Source organism: Colias eurytheme, chromosome 13 (assembly GCF_061535395.1).
Source record: "Colias eurytheme isolate Ceu_HAF_F1 chromosome 13, ilColEury1 Martin Lab GWU primary, whole genome shotgun sequence".
In the NCBI taxonomy this organism is placed as follows: domain Eukaryota; kingdom Metazoa; phylum Arthropoda; class Insecta; order Lepidoptera; family Pieridae; genus Colias; species Colias eurytheme.
The window spans coordinates 8126728-8148269 of NC_142992.1; the positions used below are offsets into that span (position 1 = coordinate 8126728).

At 40.8% G+C, this 21542-nt stretch overlaps 3 protein-coding genes across 3 annotated transcripts in view; 2 read left to right on the plus strand and 1 right to left on the minus strand.

Annotated features, from left to right (window-relative positions):
• The first annotated feature begins 2963 nt into the window (after positions 1-2963).
• LOC149903563 (uncharacterized) lies at positions 2964-7073 on the plus strand. Its single transcript, XM_090108927.1, has one exon. It carries the CDS (start codon positions 2964-2966, stop codon positions 7071-7073), a length of 4110 nt encoding a protein of 1369 aa, XP_089965053.1.
• A 1630-nt stretch (positions 7074-8703) lies between these two features.
• LOC149903564 (AH receptor-interacting protein) lies at positions 8704-11876 on the minus strand. Its single transcript, XM_090108619.1, has 6 exons — positions 11546-11876; positions 11173-11358; positions 10656-10818; positions 10346-10532; positions 9857-9999; positions 8704-9589 (listed from the first exon to the last, which is right to left on the minus strand). The coding sequence occupies exons 1-6, from the start codon at positions 11612-11614 to the stop codon at positions 9357-9359; spliced, it is 981 nt and encodes a 326-aa protein (XP_089964745.1). The 5' UTR covers positions 11615-11876; the 3' UTR covers positions 8704-9356.
• A 795-nt stretch (positions 11877-12671) lies between these two features.
• Spt6 (transcription elongation factor Spt6) overlaps positions 12672-21542 on the plus strand; it is a 31050-nt gene continuing 22179 nt past the window's right edge. Inside the window, exons 1-10 of the mRNA XM_090109129.1 lie at positions 12672-12871; positions 12964-13054; positions 13555-13754; positions 14173-14292; positions 14745-14902; positions 15148-15281; positions 15642-15757; positions 16079-16251; positions 16655-16808; positions 17097-17239. Coding sequence (XP_089965255.1) covers positions 12833-12871; positions 12964-13054; positions 13555-13754; positions 14173-14292; positions 14745-14902; positions 15148-15281; positions 15642-15757; positions 16079-16251; positions 16655-16808; positions 17097-17239 — 1328 coding nt within the window. The 5' untranslated portion in view covers positions 12672-12832. The remainder of the gene's footprint in view (positions 12872-12963; positions 13055-13554; positions 13755-14172; positions 14293-14744; positions 14903-15147; positions 15282-15641; positions 15758-16078; positions 16252-16654; positions 16809-17096; positions 17240-21542) is intronic.

The window sequence follows — 21542 nt, forward strand, 5'->3', positions numbered from 1 at the left end:
CGTAAAAATCTATCGTGATCTATCGTAAATATATAATCTATGTAAATCCATGTCTCACTAGAAACTGAAACGTTAGTTAGCGTCTTTTCGCTCGATGTCGTATCCGATGAAATTTTTGCGTTGCGACATCGCATCGCATTGCTGTGCGATGTTATTTTTGCGGTGCGCTTATAATTCGTGTGAATATACTACATTTTTAAGTCTGCGGCGTCGTAGATTTTTACGACGCGACGCCGCAACGCAGTGTTGTGGCCTCGCCCTATGGTCGGTCTAGCACTGTACGGTTTATGAATTTCCATACATATACAAGCGCGACTGACGGTCGGTGAAGCTATGTAACCGGCCTAACCGACCTAATAACTTTGCTGGTGCGCATGACTTTTAACGTAATGAAAGCAAAAAAATATACACATTTCTTCATTAATATATTTATTAAGTACCTACTTAAATTTAGTTGAAAAGAAACAGTAGCGTCTGTACGTGAAAAGTATCAAACGGTTCAGCGTTAGTCTCCGGGTAACTGGTTTAAAGAAAAAATTGTGCGAGGCCTAGAACATGGACAAGAAAATAGAAAAAAAAAGCAATAATTACACAAGCTAAAATCATAGTTACTCCCTTGAGGAATGTTATATATGTATATATATAACTACAGATTTTTTAAATATAAATAAACATGACTGTAAAGGACGAGTACACGCAGGCGGTAACGGGGCTCCCCGCGCAGCGGCTCCACGTGTATGGGGCGGAATATTAACGCTGCACGTGGAAGAGAGGCGCACCGCGGTTTCGACGAGGCGCACCGCGGTTTCGCCTATCGCGCTGTACTCAGTACGCCACGTGCATTGCGTTTACACGTGGAGGAGGCGTGGCCTAGGCGGCACATACAAGACAGCCGCCGCCGCTTTTGGATGCCGCCGCCGCTTTGAGTCTCGCCGCCTTTTGGATGCCGCCGCCGCTTTGAGTCTCGCCGCCTTTTGGATGCCGCCGCCGCTTTGAATCTCCCCGCCGGCGACGCATATAAATAGCCCGAATTTTCAAATGGAGTTCAGTTCGAGCAAGTGCTTACTCCAGACCAGTAGCGAATAAGTACTAATAGTGATCAGTTCGAGCAAGTGCTTATTACAGACAAGTAGTTAATAAGTAATAGTGATTAGGAATTGTAATTGTAAAGAGAAAATATATGTACTTATGTATGTCGAAGGAAGGGTTTTATTTCGACCACGAACCCAACAAACTTATACAGTCCACAACAACGTGTGGTCCTTCGATCGCCGGATAACAACGTGTGACCCTTCGATCGCCGGATAACAACGTGTGATCCAACGAGCGCCGGATACTTCAAGGAAGAAACGCTGCACGTGGAAGACCAGATCCTGCCGAAGAGAGGTACACATCGGCAACGAGCTCACCTTCGAGGGACGAATATCGGCAAACCGGTAACGTTGGTACTAGCCTGCTGGTGTTTTTGATCGTCACCAGGCGAGTCAGGTACCTACCGACGGGGCCGCGCTGTTGGTACTAGTCCAATAAGGTGAGTCGTAAGGTTTTTTACGGGCAGACACGGGCCGCCAGTGGTGACCTAGTGGTACGCGCCGGGAATCAGGGGTGCTGGTCAGCGGAACGAGTCTGCCAGTATAAGCCTGCGGTGCGTCACCTCTTTAGGCATGGTGGTAACCCGCAGCCAGGGTGACCCTGTGGAAGTTGAAGACCGGAGCCAGGAGACAGAGCGTGTGCGGCAAGAACGAATGCGGCGGCTGGTGCTGGACCCGTTAGCATCGCCGTCTGACGCACGCTTGACGTCAGCCACAGAAACAATGGAGATCCCGCCGCAACCGCGACGGCATTCGCCAGCGAGATCCGCTAGATCGGTGCGGTCGTCGGCGAGTACGGCGCGGCGGATTAAGGCGGCGGAATTAGAAGCGGCAGAGCGACTCGCCGCTATCCAGAGAAAAGAACTACAAATTGAGAAAGAACTAATAAATAAACGCTTACAGTTCGAGGTGTCCGCCATACAGGAAGACGAGGACCTGCCGGAAGATATCGTCACCGCGACAGAAGAACGAAACAAGGTGGACGAGTGGCTCCAGTCACATCCTGTGCCGAAGGATGACAGACACCAGCGATCCGAACAAAGAAGAGGAAGATCGCCGACGCCGACCAGACGAACAGGAATAGAGCAGCTGGCGGCGTCCCTAGAGAAGATGGCGCGACCGCGCCTGCGCCACGCGGACCTTCCTATATTTTCAGGTGCGATCGAAGAGTGGCTGCCGTTCCGAGCAGCCTACCGGGATACAAGCAGCATGTACCAAGTGTCCGACGCAGAAAACATCCAGCGGCTGCGTACATGCCTGAAGGGGGAAGCAAGGGACGCCGTGGCAGCGCTGCTTCACACTGCTTCATCGCCTGAAGCAGTCATGAAAACCTTGGAGCAGTGCTTCGGGAGGCCCGAGATAATTATCGACAGGGCCATGGAGGACCTGAAGAAGCTGCCGCGACCTGGAGCAGCGGCCAAGGACATCAACAGCTTCGCCGTGAAGGTACAGAACGTGGTATGCATACTTCAAACCATAGATAGGAAAGGGTATTTATACAATCCTATGCTAGCAAGGGAGATATTGGACAAACTAAGTCCGCACCTGCGGTCCAGATGGTGCGACTATGCATATTCACAGGAAGGAACGGCAGATCCGGAAATTGTGGTGCTGTCCCGCTTCCTGATGAGAGAGGCGGACCAGGCGCTCCGCTATACATACGCGCCGACGAGCAGCACTGCGCCAGCGCGCAGAGACACCACGGCAGCAGCGGCAGCAGCGGCAGTGCGACCTGCTCCACCAAGAAGGAAGTCGGCAGTATACGCCATAGTTTCCAGCAGTGGTGATGAAGAGAAGAAAGAAGAGAAGAAAGAAGAGAAGAAAGAAGAGAAGAAAGAAGACTTCTGCCTGTGCTGCGGGCGCGACCACACCATGGTTGCCTGCCCGCGCTACGCCAAGCTGTCGGTGGATGAGCGGTGGGCGCTGGTGAGGAAAAAGGGCGCCTGCTTCAAGTGCGCCACGAAGAGACATCGGCGCATCTACTGTCGAGCGAAACCATGCGGCGTGAACCAGTGCCGCCGCCCGCATCATTCATCACTGCACGACGTAAGAAGAGAAGAGCCTGCTGCGTCGACCGAAGAAACCGTCATGGCGGTTGCTGACCGCGCAACCGCACCGCCCCGCGCCGTCCTGCTGAAGATGTGTCCAGTCACCGTCGTCGGCCCACGGGGGGAGGTATCGACGCACGCACTGCTCGATGAGGGCTCCACCATCACCCTCATTGATGAGGACCTGGCGCAACAGATCGGCGCCGAAGGTCCCGCCACGCCGCTCCGCATCCACGGGGCGAACATGGAGCAGATTGAAGAAGGAAGTCGACTGGTGACTGTGCAGCTGCGGGGGCAGAGCGACGGGACACTACACGACCTGCGCGCCCGCACGATGAAGAAGCTACAGTTGCATCAGCAGTCCATCCCGGGTTCCCTGCTTCGGTACAGACACCTGCGCGACATACCGGAACATGAGGTATGTTACGAACAAGCACGCGCGGGTGTCCTGGTGGGTACCGACCACTGGGAGCATATCGTGACAAGAGAACTTCGGACGGGCGGCGCCGACGAACCTGCCGCCTCCAAGACAAATCTCGGCTGGGTGATACATGGGACAACGCCGCGTCGAATGATCGTCGAAAGGGACTGCGTGCTTCACGTCCGAGAACAGCAGCAAGCGGACCTACGGCTACACAACCTGGTGGAAGAACACTTCAAGATAGAATCATTGAACATAGCCAGTAGACCGCGCATAGGTGAAGCCGACCGACGAGCAACGTCAATCGTCGAGATGACTACGAAGAAGACGCCGGGCGGGTATGAAATCGGCCTGCCATGGAAGAGGGATAATGTCCGCATGCCGCCGAGCTACAATGCCGCGCTGCGGAGACTTCTGAAGATTGAAGCCAAGATGGACGCCGCGCCGGAATTCGCAGCCGAGTACACCAAGCAGATGAACAACTTATTTGAGAAAAGGTATGCGGTTCCATGCGACGGCAGTGAAGGCGAGAGCAGCGTGTGCTGGTACCTGCCGCATTTCGCTGTGACCAATCCCAACAAGCCAGGGAAGCAGCGATTGGTTTTCGATGCGGCAGCCAAAAGCCACGGGACTTGTTTAAATGACGAACTGCTTGAGGGCCCAGACTTGCTACTATCACTGCCGGGTATATTATTTCGATTCAGGGAAAAGGCAGTGGCAGTCACGGCAGATATAGAGGAGATGTTCCTACAAGTAAAAATAAGACCCGAAGACCAGCCAGCGCAGCAGTTTTTATGGAGGGGGAGCCGACGCGACACGCCGCCACAGCACTACAAGATGACGTCCATGATATTCGGCGCAGCGAGCTCTCCGTTTATGGCGCATTACATCCGTAATCATAATGCGCAGCAGCACGCAGAACAATATCCAATGGCGTTGGAAGCGATAACGAAGAGCCACTACATGGACGATCTGGTGGTGAGCTACGCCGACGCGGAGGAAGCCAGACAAGCAATCGAAGAAATACGGACGGTGCACGCGGCGGCAGGCTTCAAGCTACGGGGATGGAACGCCAGCGACAGGAGCGTGCTGAGGGACGTGCCACGAGAACTGCACGCCAGCACACCAACGCAGCTGGGAGGAGCGCAGCCAGCCCCGAAGATCCTCGGGCTAATTTGGGACGCCGAGCAAGACGCGCTAGGATTTAACACAGCGATGAACAGGGTACCGGTGGAGGTGCGAGATCGCAAGCGCCCGCCGACCAAGCGCGAAGCATTAAGTGCGGTAATGTCAATTTATGACCCACTAGGCCTCTTAAGTTATTTCACCATCCGTGCTAAAATCATATTGCAGAGCCTGTGGCGCCTCCAGATTTCACCACGGGACGAACCAATACCCGAAGAAGAGGGCGAGCAGTTTTCGGGCTGGCTGGCGCAGCTGGAAGCGGTCGGCGCGCTACGTTTGCCGCGATGCTACGCAACGGACAACGTCGAAGACATCGAGCTGCACGTGCTATGCGACGCCAGTGAACAAGCGTATGCAGCCGTGGCGTACTGGCGTATGCGGCGAACGGACGGCAGCGTACAAGTGAAACTCGTCTCGGCGAAAGCGAAGGTGGCACCACGGCGCGCGCAGACAATCCCGCGCCTAGAGCTGCAGGCGGCGGTGATCGGCGCCAGACTCGCTGATCAGATAAGAAGAGAGCACAGGTATGACATATCTCGTACTTGGTTTTGGACAGACTCATCGACGGTGGTGCACTGGGTGCGCAACGATGCAAAGAGATACACGCCGTTCGTCGCGCATCGCCTCGGTGAGATTGGAGAACTAACACAAAGAGAAGAGTGGCGGTGGCTGCCGACTCATGAAAACGTTGCCGACGACGCCACCCGCCTAAGTTTCACCACGGGACATGATCGATGGTTCCAGGGTCCAGAATTCCTGACAAAGACGGAGAACCAGTGGCCCACGGAGAAGGAACTTCGAGAAACAACGGACGAGGCTGATGTACTGCATGTAAGCGAGCTGCCACGGAAGATGGAATGGCTGCCGGATCCAGAGCGCTTCTCCAAATTCCGCACACTGGTGGGAGCAACAGCAAGGGTGCTCGCATTCATCGACATACGCATCAGACACACGGCGACGAGACTAGAATGTCGCCACCTGGAGCAAACCGAACGACTGCTGGTGCAGCGCGCACAGAACGACAGCTTTGGAGAAGACATAAAGCGAATCAAGGACGCGCGCCCCATCAGCAGATCCAGTAGACTGTACAAATTGGACCCGGTAATGGAAGACGGCGTGCTGAGAGTAAGGGGCCGCATAAACGCAGCCACGGCACCCGACACAATGAAGAAGCCGGTAATCCTCGACGGCCGGCACAGAATAACCAGACTAATAGTGTTACAGGAACATTGTGCCGCCGGACACGCCAACCGCGAGCGCGTCACCAACGACCTGAGACAGCGCTACTGGGTCATCCACCTGCGGCCTACAGTGCGCGCTGTGGAGAAGAACTGCGCGCTGTGCCGAGTACGCCGAGCAATGCCGCAGGTCCCAGCCAAAGGGGACTTGCCGCGCGCTCGCCTCGACCCGTTCCATCGACCCTTTACCAACTGCGGGGTCGACTACTTCGGGCCAATGATGGTCAAGATCGGACGAAGAAGAGAGAAGAGATGGGGCGCGCTGTTCACATGCCTGACATCGCGAGCCGTGCACCTGGAGCTCGTCGCATCTCTGTCAACGGACTCAGCCATCATGGCGCTGAGAAGGATGGCAGCTCGCAGAGGGTGGCCTCGTCTGATGTACTCAGACAACGGTACAAACTTCAGGGGCGCCGATCAAGAACTGAAGAAGGCGTACAACGAGTGGGCGCCGGCGCTACAAGAAGAAGCGCTGCGCCACCGGATGGAGTGGCGCTACATACCGCCGGGTGCGCCGCATCAAGGCGGTGCATGGGAGCGGCTGGTGCGGTCGGTGAAAACCGCGCTCGGCGCGACACTACGGGAGAAGGCGCCGCCAGAAGAGGTGCTGCGGACTCTGCTCACCGAGGCGGAGTTCGCGGTGAACGCGAGGCCGCTGACTCACGTAAGCGTGAGCCCAGACGACCCCGAAGCCCTCACGCCCAACCACTTCCTGTTGGGCTCCTCAACGGGACTGCCGACGACGGGGCCGTGCGACGAAGCAGACCGACGGACCTGGCGCGCCAGCCAGGCGCTCGCCGACCACTTCTGGCGCAGATGGATCAAGGAGTACCTACCGACGCTCGTGCCACGGGGGGAGGCGCGAAAGGACACGCGACGCCTCGAGGAAGGTGACGTGGTCATCATCGTGGACCACGTCTTGCCGCGCAACACATGGCCCATGGGGGTCGTGGTGCGCGTTCACGCCGGGCCGGACGACGCTGTGCGGGTAGCCGAAGTGAAGACCAAGAGCGGGATCTTCAGACGCCCCGTCAGCAAGCTCGTCGTGATGAAGGAGGCTACGCAAGCTACGCCGGGGGGAGGACTGTAAAGGACGAGTACACGCAGGCGGTAACGGGGCTCCCCGCGCAGCGGCTCCACGTGTATGGGGCGGAATATTAACGCTGCACGTGGAAGAGAGGCGCACCGCGGTTTCGACGAGGCGCACCGCGGTTTCGCCTATCGCGCTGTACTCAGTACGCCACGTGCATTGCGTTTACACGTGGAGGAGGCGTGGCCTAGGCGGCACATACAAGACAGCCGCCGCCGCTTTTGGATGCCGCCGCCGCTTTGAGTCTCGCCGCCTTTTGGATGCCGCCGCCGCTTTGAGTCTCGCCGCCTTTTGGATGCCGCCGCCGCTTTGAATCTCCCCGCCGGCGACGCATATAAATAGCCCGAATTTTCAAATGGAGTTCAGTTCGAGCAAGTGCTTACTCCAGACCAGTAGCGAATAAGTACTAATAGTGATCAGTTCGAGCAAGTGCTTATTACAGACAAGTAGTTAATAAGTAATAGTGATTAGGAATTGTAATTGTAAAGAGAAAATATATGTACTTATGTATGTCGAAGGAAGGGTTTTATTTCGACCACGAACCCAACAAACTTATACAGTCCACAACAATAACAGTTCCATAAAATTCATTATGTTACTTATTTATGTAGTTGTAACTTCTAAATAAAAATATATCACCATTTTCTTATACGGATAAGGAATTATCTAGTAATGTGTACACATTACACTACATAATTCCCTCGAGCGACGAGCATTTCCTTGTAATCTAACATTCGAATGCTCTACGCCTGTGGTAACATAAATGGATAAAATCTTAAAATAGCGAACGAATATTCCGTGTTCACTTTCACGTGAAAACTGTAATCTATCGGTAGGTAGCAGGCGAACCTAAGGCGAAATACATGACATATCCATTCTGACACTGGAATAAAAATTTCACTGTCTTACCCTTGGTCTTACCACAAAAAAACTTTAGACAGGGTTTCTCTTTAATCTGGTTTTGTCGTATTTTACATAAACAACTATTAAAGTGACAGATCCCTGGTTTAAAGTTAGACTGTGTTGTAGATTGTTTTGTGGTAAGACCATGAGTACCATGAGACTTTGAATTTTGCAACATAACATAATTTTGAAAAACAAGTGTTTAAAAAAGTATCATTATTGTGGACAAATTTAAGTCTAAGTTGGAAGATTAGTCGAACTGTTTTTACTTATTAATTTTTATGTCTAAATTGACCGGCCTAAGTTCATTCCGACATAGATATACAGGGTGTCCCACTATTGGTATACTAAGCGCGAAGGAACTTGTAGTTTTGCATACACTGATCACGTAAAAAATACTTAAAAAAAAAAATTACTTACGTCCAAAATTTTTTGCTAAATTTTTCCTGAAAATCCATGTTTTCTTCTCTAGCTTCGCGCAGCCGGCATATACCGCTTCTCTTATATGAGCATTTTATCTATGAAAACATAATCTTAAACGATAGCTCACGTGCTGGTGGCAAAGTTGGGCGGCTCGCTTGTTATGGGTGTACACATAGAGTTTTAAGAATTCATCTATTTGAAAAAAAAATAAATCTGGAATTTTTTAATTATTTTTTACTCAGTGTATGCAAAACTATAACCTCCTTTGAGCTTAGTATACCAACAGTGGGACACCCTGTATACGTACTTACTTAGTTACTTTTCAATAATATACATTGGATTCGTTAACAAATATAAATTTCTTACATTTCAAAACATAACAAAACAATAATATTTTTATTAAGAAAAGTATAGTGAATGTTTTGCCAAATTCATAAGCCAGAAACACAATTACCAAGCAGGTCCTGTACCTACATGTTTACATACGCGTACGTGAAGAAGGGCTTTTGTCTCATAAAAGAAGGGAGGCCCTGCCTGAGTTGTTGGGAGTGAGGATATAAATTTTGATACTTGAGTCTAAGTTCCCAGCGAATGTGTAGGAGATAGCCAGCGCATCGAAAAGTTTGTGGCAGGACAAGGCTGATTTGTCTCTGATGGAATGCCCATGTAAATTAATAGTAACTACTGATTTAAGTCCTCGATATTCTGTCTTCATATCAACAACTAATTAGTCATAATGATATAAAGGAAATTAGCATACATTTTTATCTAATATTTTGTACATGGTTTGATTGGATCCAAGTAAAGATACACGCTGAAATACTTAAAAATAATCAGTAATAGATATCTACTTAATAATTTTATAATAAGCATATCCTTCTTTACAAGATTTACATTGTGCATAATATCTATCCTAAATAATAATAATGTTATAGTTATCTATATCACAAAGAATATTTACTCTTGCGTTACTGTTTCTTCATTTTGTTGATTAAATAGTTTTCTCATAGCTGTTTTTTCCTGCTCTGCTTTTTCCTTACGAAGCCATCTGATATTATCAAGTTCTTTATCTATTGCGACAGCTAATGATGGATTTAATGCTTTCAAATGTTTAAAGTCATCTTCAGCTTCATCTGGGTTCCATGCACCTACATGAGCTCTGGCCCGCCGGTATAATGCTTTTTCATTATCTAAAACAAACACAATGTTTAAGAGCAATTAGTATTTTGTAATATTTTATTTTGTTTTAATAATTAAGTTAACTGTTTCGCAAACTGACAAGTTCTAGATAACATATTTCAATGCGTGATTATGGAACTTTTGTTAGTAAACAAAAATATTTTTAGTACAAATATTTAAAAGCATACTTTAACATTTCTAAGCTTCAAATAGGATTTGTCTCATATGAATATTCATACATTTGTATTTTATAATTGCTGAAAGGTTGCATACATTACCTTTATCATACTCAAGTACTGTGCTGCAATGTTCTATGACAGAATAATAGTCATCCTTGAGCAGTTTGCATTGCGCATAGTTCAATAGGATAGGAAGTTTCAACTTATTCAATGCAATCCATTCCTCATCACTTTTCCTTTCCCTGTAATTATTAAATTTGACCTTTAATAAAACATTCTGTATTACAATGAGTCTGTCTTTTTATTCATATTAACCCTGAAGTATTATAGCATAGTCATATAAAAAAAAATATTATTTAGTTCTTGTTATGTAACATAATATAGATGACTAGCTTTCTGTCAATGGCTTTACCGGCATATGAAAAAGAAAACCCACATAGTATGGGATTTCTGGGATAGAATCTATCCTATATCCTCTTTTCAACATCTATCCTATATCCTCTTTTTAACATTACAAAAAGACAGACAGACACATATTAATAATATAAGTAAGGATTTTTTATAAGGAAAGAATAAAGATTAAAGCACCTTATCATTAACTGTTCCAAAATACCCAATGCCTGTCTGTAAGCATCTTCAGCATCATTATATTGTTTTTCAGCATACAACTTGTTGCCTTTTTCCTTTAGTTCTGGAATAAGTTTGAGCCTTTCCTCTATGTTGAGTTGCCATAACTCTTTTTCATATTGATCTGACGTTTCCACTTTTAACAGTTCTAAAATAGCCAAATGTGATCTTAATGATTTCAGATTGAATAAATTCGGTATAAAAAGTCTGTTCAATATTAATCTTGTTAATAAATTTCATAGAATATTTACAATTGATTCATGGCACCTACCAATAATGAACTCCAAATCACAAGGATTGCTGATCAGATCATCGAGATCTTGGTAACCAATACCTTCAGTGTGCAATGTCATTGTGCAACTATGTTTTATTTTATGCTGGTCTTGTCCCAGTTCTCTTAATGTTTTCGAGACAAATGGATAGCTGTAAACAAGCTGTTCAACACAATTATATGTTTTAACTCTACAATAAAATAATGAATGATATATTAATAAGAATTGTTGCAAGGAAATTTAAGTAATTTTATATGTTGATTGTTTGATTTATATTGCAATAAGTATATTTCTTTCAGAATATTTTCTGCATTACTATAAGATTTAAAATTTATTTTGTATGAATTAATCCGTCAGTCCTCGGATCACAGACACAATAGAAAATCTATTGTGTCTCGGCCCGATCGGGCCGCTCGGTGGTCAATGGATTAATGTACAAACTACAAAGTATGTTAAATAAATAAATAATGACAAAACAGTAAACAATTTCAGTAATAGATTTTTAAATTTATTTACCTCTTTTTGAACAGTAAAACTTGCAACTTCTCCAACAGCCATCATCTTGATGATACTTTCCCATACTTCTAACTTGAATTTGTGACCAATTACAAGCATCATTGGCTCTTTTTTCCCAATCTTTCTACTATCATCAATTAGAGTCCTCTCAGGACCCAGCTTCCATGTTTGAAAATGGAAATGTGCCTAAAATAAAACATAATTTATAAACTTCATTGAGAGGCACAATATTTCTATATATTGATGTTTGAAAAAATATTCATATGAGTCAGGTTTGCAATGTTTCAATTACTAGAGTAATAAGTAAGTCATGACTGTAGAAGATGGCTATAATTTTAACTTAAGTTATAAGTACATAAGTAAATAAACGTACCTTACTACCATCAACTATAGGAATATATTTCTGTCCTGCGTGTATTATATTTTTTACTATTGGAGCCATTGCGTTTAATAAAAATTTAATTCATATTATGAAGTAAACAAACACAAAGTTTTACTTGGATTCCAACTTCAAGATGACCCGTCTTATTTACTTGATAGACATGAATTATTAAAAATAAATAGTGGACAACGAACTCCAAATTGCAAGTATAACTACGATTTATCTATTATTTTTTTAAGATTATTATGGGTAGGCACACAAACACGTATTTTCAAAACAAAAAATCGTAATTTTTCTTAAAAATATTTTGTTATAACTTTTGATTTTTTTTAATCCTCTACGACGTCATAGCTCATAGATCATGTCAGACTGGCACAACAGATAAAATAAATAAAAGAGATAATCCCCGTTTTCCAATTACAAAGCATAATGCGACTCAGTGCCGCACAATGCCGAATTATGCTGATGCTTAATTGGAACATGAAACGCACCAGCAGGTTGCGCTAAGTTCAGTGTTGAAAAAAAAATATTCATAACCTCATTAATGTGTAAATAAAGTGGTATACATAATAATTGGTTGAAAAATATTTACGGTTATTTTAAGTAATTTGGATTTTGATTATTTTATTAACATTTTTTTCAATGTTTGTAACTTCATCCATACTTATATTTATTTTTTTAACACAATTTGAATTAACTTTGATTATTCCAAAAAAACTACAATGAAACAAAAGCTTTAAAATTTTTTCCAACAATTAATAATTACTAACGATTAAATCGATTGCACGCATCAATTCACGCGCATTACTTTTTCTAGTGCTCGATTGTGCGAAGCGTTGCTGTAGTTGGAACATTCAACGTTATGCATTATGCCGCATAATGCGCTCTAGTGCTGTAATTGGAAAACGGGGTGTATCATGTCGTCTCCAATTTTTTAGGACTTTCTTGCAAAATAAGTGAACTGATTCTTATTTCTTATAATTTTTGTTGAACAGATTTTATTATTTTTAAGAAGAAAATGTGAGTTTTTACAGTTAAATGTTGTAAACACATATAAAACATTATTTGAAATTATTATCTATGAATAAAATATTATCAATCTGTATTGATATTTCGAGTCCTCTTTAGTTTATGGTTTGTGATTTGTAATGATTTTTATTTGCAAATTGTTATAATGTCTTGTTCTTCGTAAAAGTTTCTTTCCACATTAATGAATTTATTTATAATTTAGATTTAAGTGTATTTTTAATAAAGGAAACCACAAGTCTGTAAGTGAACATGGCCGATTTCCTAGAATCCGAGGCAGAGGAGAGCGAGGTTAGTGAAACTTTTAGATTACGCTATGTTTTTGCATGAATTTCCGAGTGTCTCTCTATTCTAAATTCACGATATGCCTTTTAATATTATAGTTGGATTCTGAGGATGAACAACCAGCCGAACGCAAAAAGCCAAAGCGTAAAGCTGCAGTACAAAGTGACGACGAAGACGAAGAAGAAGAAGGTTTGTACCCAATAATTAAGACCCGTTAACGTGTAAACGTTGCTTGGATTCACAAGGACTTCTTGCAATTTTTAATGTAATATTTGTACTAGTTTTCGTCATTCATCACAACACATAGATTACGAATTAAATATTGTTGTTAAAACCTGCATAGATAGGTGATATTCTTGAAGACTTGGCATTTTCTTCCTTTTAAGGTTATTTTTTTTAATTTTACTAAGAAAATGAATGTTTTATATTTATTCCACTGCCTTACTTACAATGTCTTTCTCATACTTATAAGTGTCAAGTGGTTTTATAATAAAAATGTAGGTCAGAGTAACTTACTTCTTTTTAATAACTTATTTTGATCCTTTTTTGTTACTGATGATTTAAAAACTGAAAAAATAAGGTGAGCTTATAAAATTTGTGGTATTCTTTAGTTAATTTCATAAAATTTTAATACTTATTAATAAATTAGACAGGTTAGATTACCATGTTTAAAATTTATATTATTTTAGATGATGAAGAGCGTCTCAGAGAGGAACTCAAGGATCTTATAGATGATGCTCCAATTGAAGAGTCAGGCAGTGATGGTGAAGACTCAGATGCAAGTGTAGGGCCTAAGAAAAGAAAGAAAAGTGATGATGAATTAGATGATAGACTTGAAGATGAAGATTATGATTTAATTGAAGAAAATTTGGGTGTGAAAGTTGCTAGAGTAAGTAAATTATGTTTCTTGTATTGTTATATTATATTTATTATATAATTTTCTATATCTTTTTCCCCTTGGAGATACTTGCTTTTTGGTACAATGTATCAATATTATTGAAATGTTTCCTTTTGGTTATTTGTGGCTAAATAAATCTATTTCATAATTCTAAACATTAATTCATTGTTAACTTATGTTTAATTTATTTGTTAGTTGATATTTTAGAGCTTACATAACCTTGTCTTGTTTGTGGTTAGTATGTTCAACTATAGAAAGATATCAATGATCCCATATAAGGAATGTTTTAGAATAAAATAACTCTCATATATTTATAGTCCGTTTTATTGAGAACTAATGATATACTGAAAATGTTTATTTTTTACACAAAATTGACACCATTATATTTATTTATTTGCATTTTTTGTAGAATAAATTCAAACGTCTCAGACGTCTAGAAGATGATGACAGTGACAATGAGGGTGCAGATGACCCTGATTTGGAGAGAGAAGTTATTGCTGAAAAACTCTTTGTTGGAGGATCAGATGAGGTATGTATTTGACTGATAATGTTAATTTATTTATAATTGTATAATTATTATTAGAAGTTTTTTTTATGTAGTTGACAAACATTGTTATGTTAAAGTAAGCCAAAACAAATCCAAGAAAAACATACAACATGAAATTCTTGATGTTAATTTTACATTTAATAAAATGAAAAAGTCAAAAAAGAAGTTATAAAGGTAATAAACTCTTCAACATGTGAAGCTTTAAAGTGATGAATCACTTGTTATGAATGACTTTTTGTTAGATAGGTCAATAAACTCAGATATATTATTTTTCTTTTTAAATTCATCTTTTTATGTTTCGTATGAGTATAAGTGATGACAATAAAACACTTGAGATTTACACAGGGTACCTATTATATGGACAAAAGTTTCTTTTATAATTTGATAGATTTTTTCGTTTTCAATATTTTATATATCCTTGAATGTTTTACTAGGAGGATGAAAACCGCTCAGAATCAGCCGCACCAAGAGAGGTGGAATATGATGATGAAAATGAGGACATGGAGTCAGACGCTGATGACTTCATTGTTGATGATGATGGTAGACCTATTGCTGAACGGAAGAAGAAACGGAAGCCTATATTTACTGATGCGTGAGTTTTATTAGGATATATTTTGTTTAGAATTTTACCAGTTATTAAACAGTAGTTTTAAACCTGATCTCTTTTGATAAAAAATTTGAAGATATACATCTCAATAAATTGGGCAATTGGATTTCTTTAAAAAAAAACTGCCTGCATTTTTTCCACAAAAATGATGAAGTATTTAGCTGTTTATTAGTAATTGGATGTACATAAATTAAAATTTAAACATAAAAAAAGCAATGTTTTATTATTAGATCACTGCAAGAGGGTCAAGATATATTTGGAGTGGACTTTGACTATGACGAATTTGAAAAATATGGTGAAGAGGATTATGAGGATGAGGAAGATGAAGATTTGGATGAATATATCGAAGATGAAGAAGAAGACGGTAAGTACTGTAATTTTGTAATACAAAACTTTATTTAAATATGTCTGTAGTAAAGTTTAACTTTTATGATTTCATTTTTGCAAACATTTACAGAAACTGGGAATTGTTAATTGTTTTTTTAAATAGATTTTATATCTATACTCATATCATAATCTAAATAGATTGTATGTATTTTTGCTTGAAAGCACTAATTTAAGGGACTATGTACGGGTCCAATTTGAAAAAAATATGGGTTATAATATCATCACGCTAAGATCAATAGCAAAGAAATGCGGGTTTACAACCGCAGGCATAGCTAGTTTATGATATTTTTGTACGATTTAGTGTGTGTTTAAATCTAAATTAATAAATTATTTTAAGGTGAAAGACGTAGAACTAAAAAGGGAAAACCAAAACGGCCAAGCAAGAAGTCTATATTTGAGATTTATGAGCCGAGTGAATTGAAGAGGAGTCATTTCACTGATTTGGATAATGAGGTTTGTGAATACTTTATAAGTATTTATTTTTAAATGCTTTCTTATATTTTTGCTATACAGTCAAAAAGAAATAATTTGTCTAATTAATATTAGCTATAGAATATAATTCTGATGAGATCTTTTAAGTCAATCTGCAGTTTCAAACTTTTTGGTCTGTGTAGCGCATGCCGCGTGACGGTCGGCTGCCGAGTAGGTATAAAGCAGTGTTCGGAAAGTTCCACTTTTACCGTGGTTTCATAAAACCACACAACATTTTTTTAAACGGAATTGTTTGATTATTTCCCCAAAACATGTATAGTAAATTTTTCTTTACATCTTTAGATTCGTAAAACAGACGTCCCTGAGCGTATGCAAATACGTGATGTCCCAATAACAGCGGTGGAGGAAGGTAGCACAGAGTTGGAGGATGAAGCCGAATGGATTTATAAGCAGGCGTTCTTGAAACCGCCTGTGTCGAAAGCGGATGCGCAAGAGGCCAGGGATAGGTCGAGACGGTATGTGAGATTATTTAATGTATTAATATGTTTTGGTAGTAAGAATACTTAACCCATTGAGCCCCGAACGGCCTGATCGGTCCACGACACAATAGATTTTCTATTGTGTCTGTGATTCCGGGGTATGAGTTATTAATACTATTAATGAAATTTTATGGTATTAAGTCGACTATTAGGTAGTTTTTCTAGCGTGTTTCTTGACGATTGTTTTCATTAGAAGCTATCTTTCGTATAAATAGTACAAGAAAATTTATTAGCAATACGCACATGTAAAAGTTTAAATAAATAAGTATTTGAACATTTCTACTGAAATCTATATTGTAGTATTCTAAACGTATTTTCATATAAATCGGTAAGAAACATTATTTGTAAGTACCTAATTTCATTGATTTATTTTTTGCAGAGGTTCAAGTACTGTAGTGAAGATTCGTCAAGCGTTGGACTTCATGCGAAACCAGACATTGGAAGTACCGTTCATAGCGTTTTATAGAAAGGAGTATGTTCAACCAGAGTTGAGCATTAATGATCTGTGGAAGGTGTATAAATATGATGCTAAGGTATGATATCTTTTTATTCTATTGTCAAATGTTTAATGTAATACTATTTCTTCTATATAATAAAAATGAATCGCTAAAAGTGTGGTAAGCGCAAAACTTAAGAACGTTTGAACCGATTTTGTTAATTCTTTTTTTATATTATTCCTTGAAGTACGAGATACAAGGAGGATAAAAAAATCTTTAGTTTCTTATAAAAACATTAAAACTTAACATTTTATCAATTTAGTTCACTGAAATTATTTCCACATAAAAAAAATGTAATTTTTAATATTATGTGTGGTATCCCAGTGGTGTCAACTGAAACAGCGCAAGGAGAATCTGCTAAAATTATTGGAGAACATGAGAGAGTTTCAGCTCGATAAAGTTATGGCGGATCCAGATGCGCCCATACCAGACACCATGAGGCTTATTAAGGATGAAGATATTGAAAGGTGTGTAGTAGATTTGAAAATAGTTGGGTTAATAGTGAGATGATAAGGCATTTTAAAGGTTGTTTTGTAGATTTTTTTTTTATATCTTTTTTATTAAGGGATTTTTGTCCTAAAGGACGATGACAATCCCATCGTACCCCGTTTTGTAGATATCATGATAAAAAATGAAATGTAAATAGAAACACAAGTTTTGTGTAGTTCACAAACACGAACCTAGCCTAACCCTTAGCGTATTCAAACCAATGACTATGCTAAATGACAGTTGAGACGTTGATCATTACATTAAACAACTTGACAAGTTGTCTTTTAGTCATTCAATTTAATGTCGTCATTCAATGAAGGCGCTAGTCATTCAATCAAATAGCAGATTCAACCAGATGACTGTGAAATAAAGACATTTTAATAAAAAAAGTATTTTTTAAATTTCGTACCCTTATTTCTATATTTTTATATATCATTTTCGTACTTTAAATAAAAGCATAAGTTCCCTCAGTGTTTGTTTGATCTTGCTGAGAGTAGACGTCTCGCTCGAGCTACTAAAAAGTGCTAACACATCACAACAACGCCGTCGCTGCGGCCGGCCGCAATGACCTAGTTATTGCGCTCCGATAGCAAAAACAATTGTTAAGGCGAAGTAAGATTCGTTCGCTAAAATAAATAATAATAAAATAAGAACTGAAACTGAACATCTGTTGTACAAGTACTATTCCGAAGAGAAAAATGTACGTGAAAATCTTCAAACCCACGTAAGGCATCTGGAAGAACAAGTAAAACTTCTTCAACCAAAATTGAACTCTTTGACTCCAGTGGAAACGGAAATTCCAGAGAAAAAAGAAATTGAAAAGAAGTGTTCTTCCCATGTAGAATACAGCACTGATGAAGAAGAACTTGCCAAAGAAACGGAGTGGATTAGAACCAAGAGCAGGAAAAAACGCAAATTGAACACTTCACCCACTCATATCTCCGATAAAGAAGAGCGAAATGAGGAAAGTAAGGAGAAAGTAAAACCCAAAAAGGTGCCACTTCCTCCACCTATAATAGTAGATGACATCAGGAACTACCAATCGTTCTTTGATCTCCTCTTAGAAAAGTCGCCAGGGGGCGGCTTTACAATTAAAATTATGCACGGAGAAACCGTAAAAATTAATACTGAAAATGAAACAGTATATCGGACCATCACAGAGTTTTTGACTGCCGATGGCTTTCATTGGCATTCCTATGAAAACAAACAATTAAGACCAATACGAGTTATAGCTAAGAAATTGCACCATACATGCAACCCAGATAGAATTGTAGAAGACCTGAAAAGAAAAGGCTTCAAAGTTGAGGAGGCAGTAAACAAGCTGAGGTGGAAGGACAAGACACCTCTCAATATGTTCATGCTTACCTTTAATAACGGAGAGGAAATAAACAAAATCTATGAGATAACGTCTATATTAGGATGCAGGGTGGAAATCCATCCCTTGAAAACCTCTAAATTAGTTCCTCAGTGTAAAAGATGTCAAGCCTACGGGCACACCCAAAAATATTGCTCCAAGGATCCAAGATGTGTAAAGTGCACTGGTAAACATCTAACTAAAGATTGTAAAAAACCAGCAGAAGAAAAGCCAAAGTGTGTGCATTGTGGCGCTCCACATCCTGCGAACTATAGAGGATGCATGGTAGCAAAAGAAATGCAGACGCTTAAAAATAAAGCGACAAAAAAACTAAATATCCCAAATCAGCGGAAAACAGCAGATACAAAAGTGGTTCCAGCTGTGAAAGAAAGCAGGCAAGTAAGTAAGCACATCACTTTTGCACAAATCGCGAGTGGTAACCAGACGAAAGGAAGCAATCAAATGAAAGACAGCGTTGAAGGAAAACTCAACCAAATTTTAAGCCTTATGTCCACATTTGACGAGAGACTAAGGAAACTGGAAAGTAGCAATAGAAATGCTACATCTACTGCCAAAAAATGACTCAAATACTTAGCATAATGGAATGGAATGCCAATGGGCTTCTTAAACACCACAATGAATTACAAATTGTCCTTGAAATAGAAAATATTGACGTGTGCTTAGTATCGGAAACACACTTCACCAAACAATCATACATTAAATTTAAAGGTTACAAAGTATATCTTGCACTTCACCCAAATAATACAGCTAGAGGTGGAAGTGCAGTGATAATAAAAGAAAAGTTGAAGCACTATGAAATAAGTAAAATCGAAGAACAAGAAGTACAGGCCGTAACAGTATGCGTTGAAACCAAACGTGGTCCTGTATCTATATCAGCCTTGTATTTCCCACCGAGAGAATCTTTTAATAAAGAGAAATACGTTAGCCTTCTCAAGAGTTTTGGCGACAGATTTATTGTTGGTGGTGACTTTAACGCCAAACATACCCATTGGGGCTCCAGGTTGATTACACCTAAAGGCAAAGAACTTCTAAGTGCCATGAAATATATGAACTGTAACTTTGCATCTACGGGCATACCCACCTATTGGCCTACAGATCCAAACAAAATACCCGACCTATTGGATTTCTTTATATATAAAAATATATCATCTAACTATTTAGATATAAAGAGTATGAACGATATGAGTTCAGACCACTCGCCCATAATTCTTAAATTATGTATAAATATTATAAATAAGAATAATAACCTAAGATTAGTAAATAAGAAAACAGACTGGAACAGTTTTAGAATCGACTTGGACACACATATAAAACTTAATATACCATTAAAAAATCCAGAACAACTTGACATTGAAGTCGAAAAATTTATGGTAGACATACAACAAGCAGCATGGAGAAACACACCAGATAGTCACCCTTGTCACAGAGGAGCAGTCTACCCGAAGAACATTATCGAACTTTTACGTGAAAAGAGAAAACAGAGAAACCGGTGGCACCAAACTCGTTTTCCTGGTGATAAAAAGCTACTAAATAATCTCACAAAACAGCTACAAATAGAGATACAAAAACTAAATGACGCTAATATGACGTCATATCTCAAAAAACTGACTAACGATCGCTGCACAGACTACTCACTCTGGAAAGCTACGAAACATATGAATAGACCCGTTCTGCATATTCCACCAATTAAGGAAGAAAATGGAAAATGGGCTATCCACAATGAACAAAAAGCTAAAAGATTTGCGCAACATCTGGAAAATATCTTTAAGCCATATGATGATGACGCAAATGAACTACCTGAAGATCAAAACCTTAATGAAGAATTACAAATAAAGTCTGTAACACCCAAAGAAATCTCCAACGAAATTAAGTTTAGTATTAACCCAAAAAAATCTCCGGGGTTTGACTTAATCACAGGCGAAATAATGCATAATTTGCCTCGCAAAGCTATAATCAAATTAACAACACTCTTTAACGCTGCATTTAGGTTGAAATATGTGCCTAATTTGTGGAAAGTTGCTGAAGTTATTATGATATTAAAGCCAGGAAAACCGCCAAACGATGTAACATCATATCGACCGATCTCGTTGCTACCAATAGTATCAAAACTTTTTGAAAAACTGTTACTTAAACGGATCATGCCAATACTTGATGAGAAGAAAATAATTCCAGAACACCAATTTGGATTTAGGAAGAAACACTCCACAATAGATCAAGTTCACAGATTAACAAATGTCATCGAAAAAGCGTTTGAAGAAAAGAAAGTCTGTTCAGCAGTGTTTTTAGATGTCGCACAGGCTTTTGATAAGGTTTGGCACAAAGGTCTCATTCATAAAATAAGAACAATGCTACCAAAACAAATTTCAGATATCTTAGAATCGTATATAACCAATCGAGTCTTTAGAGTTCGACAAGACGATGCCTTCTCGGACCTCAAGGATATACGAGCTGGTGTGCCACAAGGAAGTGTTTTAGGTCCCATCCTATACCTTTTGTACACGTGTGACATCCCAGTATTAGAAAAAAACATTACTGCAACATTTGCTGACGACACTGCTATCATGGCCACAGGCATCACTTACCAGGAAGCAGGAGATAAAGTCCAAGAAGCTGTGAACCAGGTCTATGAATGGACTCGGAAATGGCGGAACACAGATTGTCCCGATACTCCTTAATGGCCAACAAATACCTTATGCTAACACGGCGAAATACCTTGGTATGACGCTTATTGCTAAGCTACGCTGGAAGGCTCACGTCAAGAAGAAGCGAGAAGAATTAGGCTTGCGCTATAAGAAATTGTATTGGCTTCTTGGAAGATACTCCCAGTTGTCGATACATAATAAGCTTCTCATATACAAACAAGTCCTCATGCCAGTATGGACGTATGGTATTCAGCTGTGGGGCTG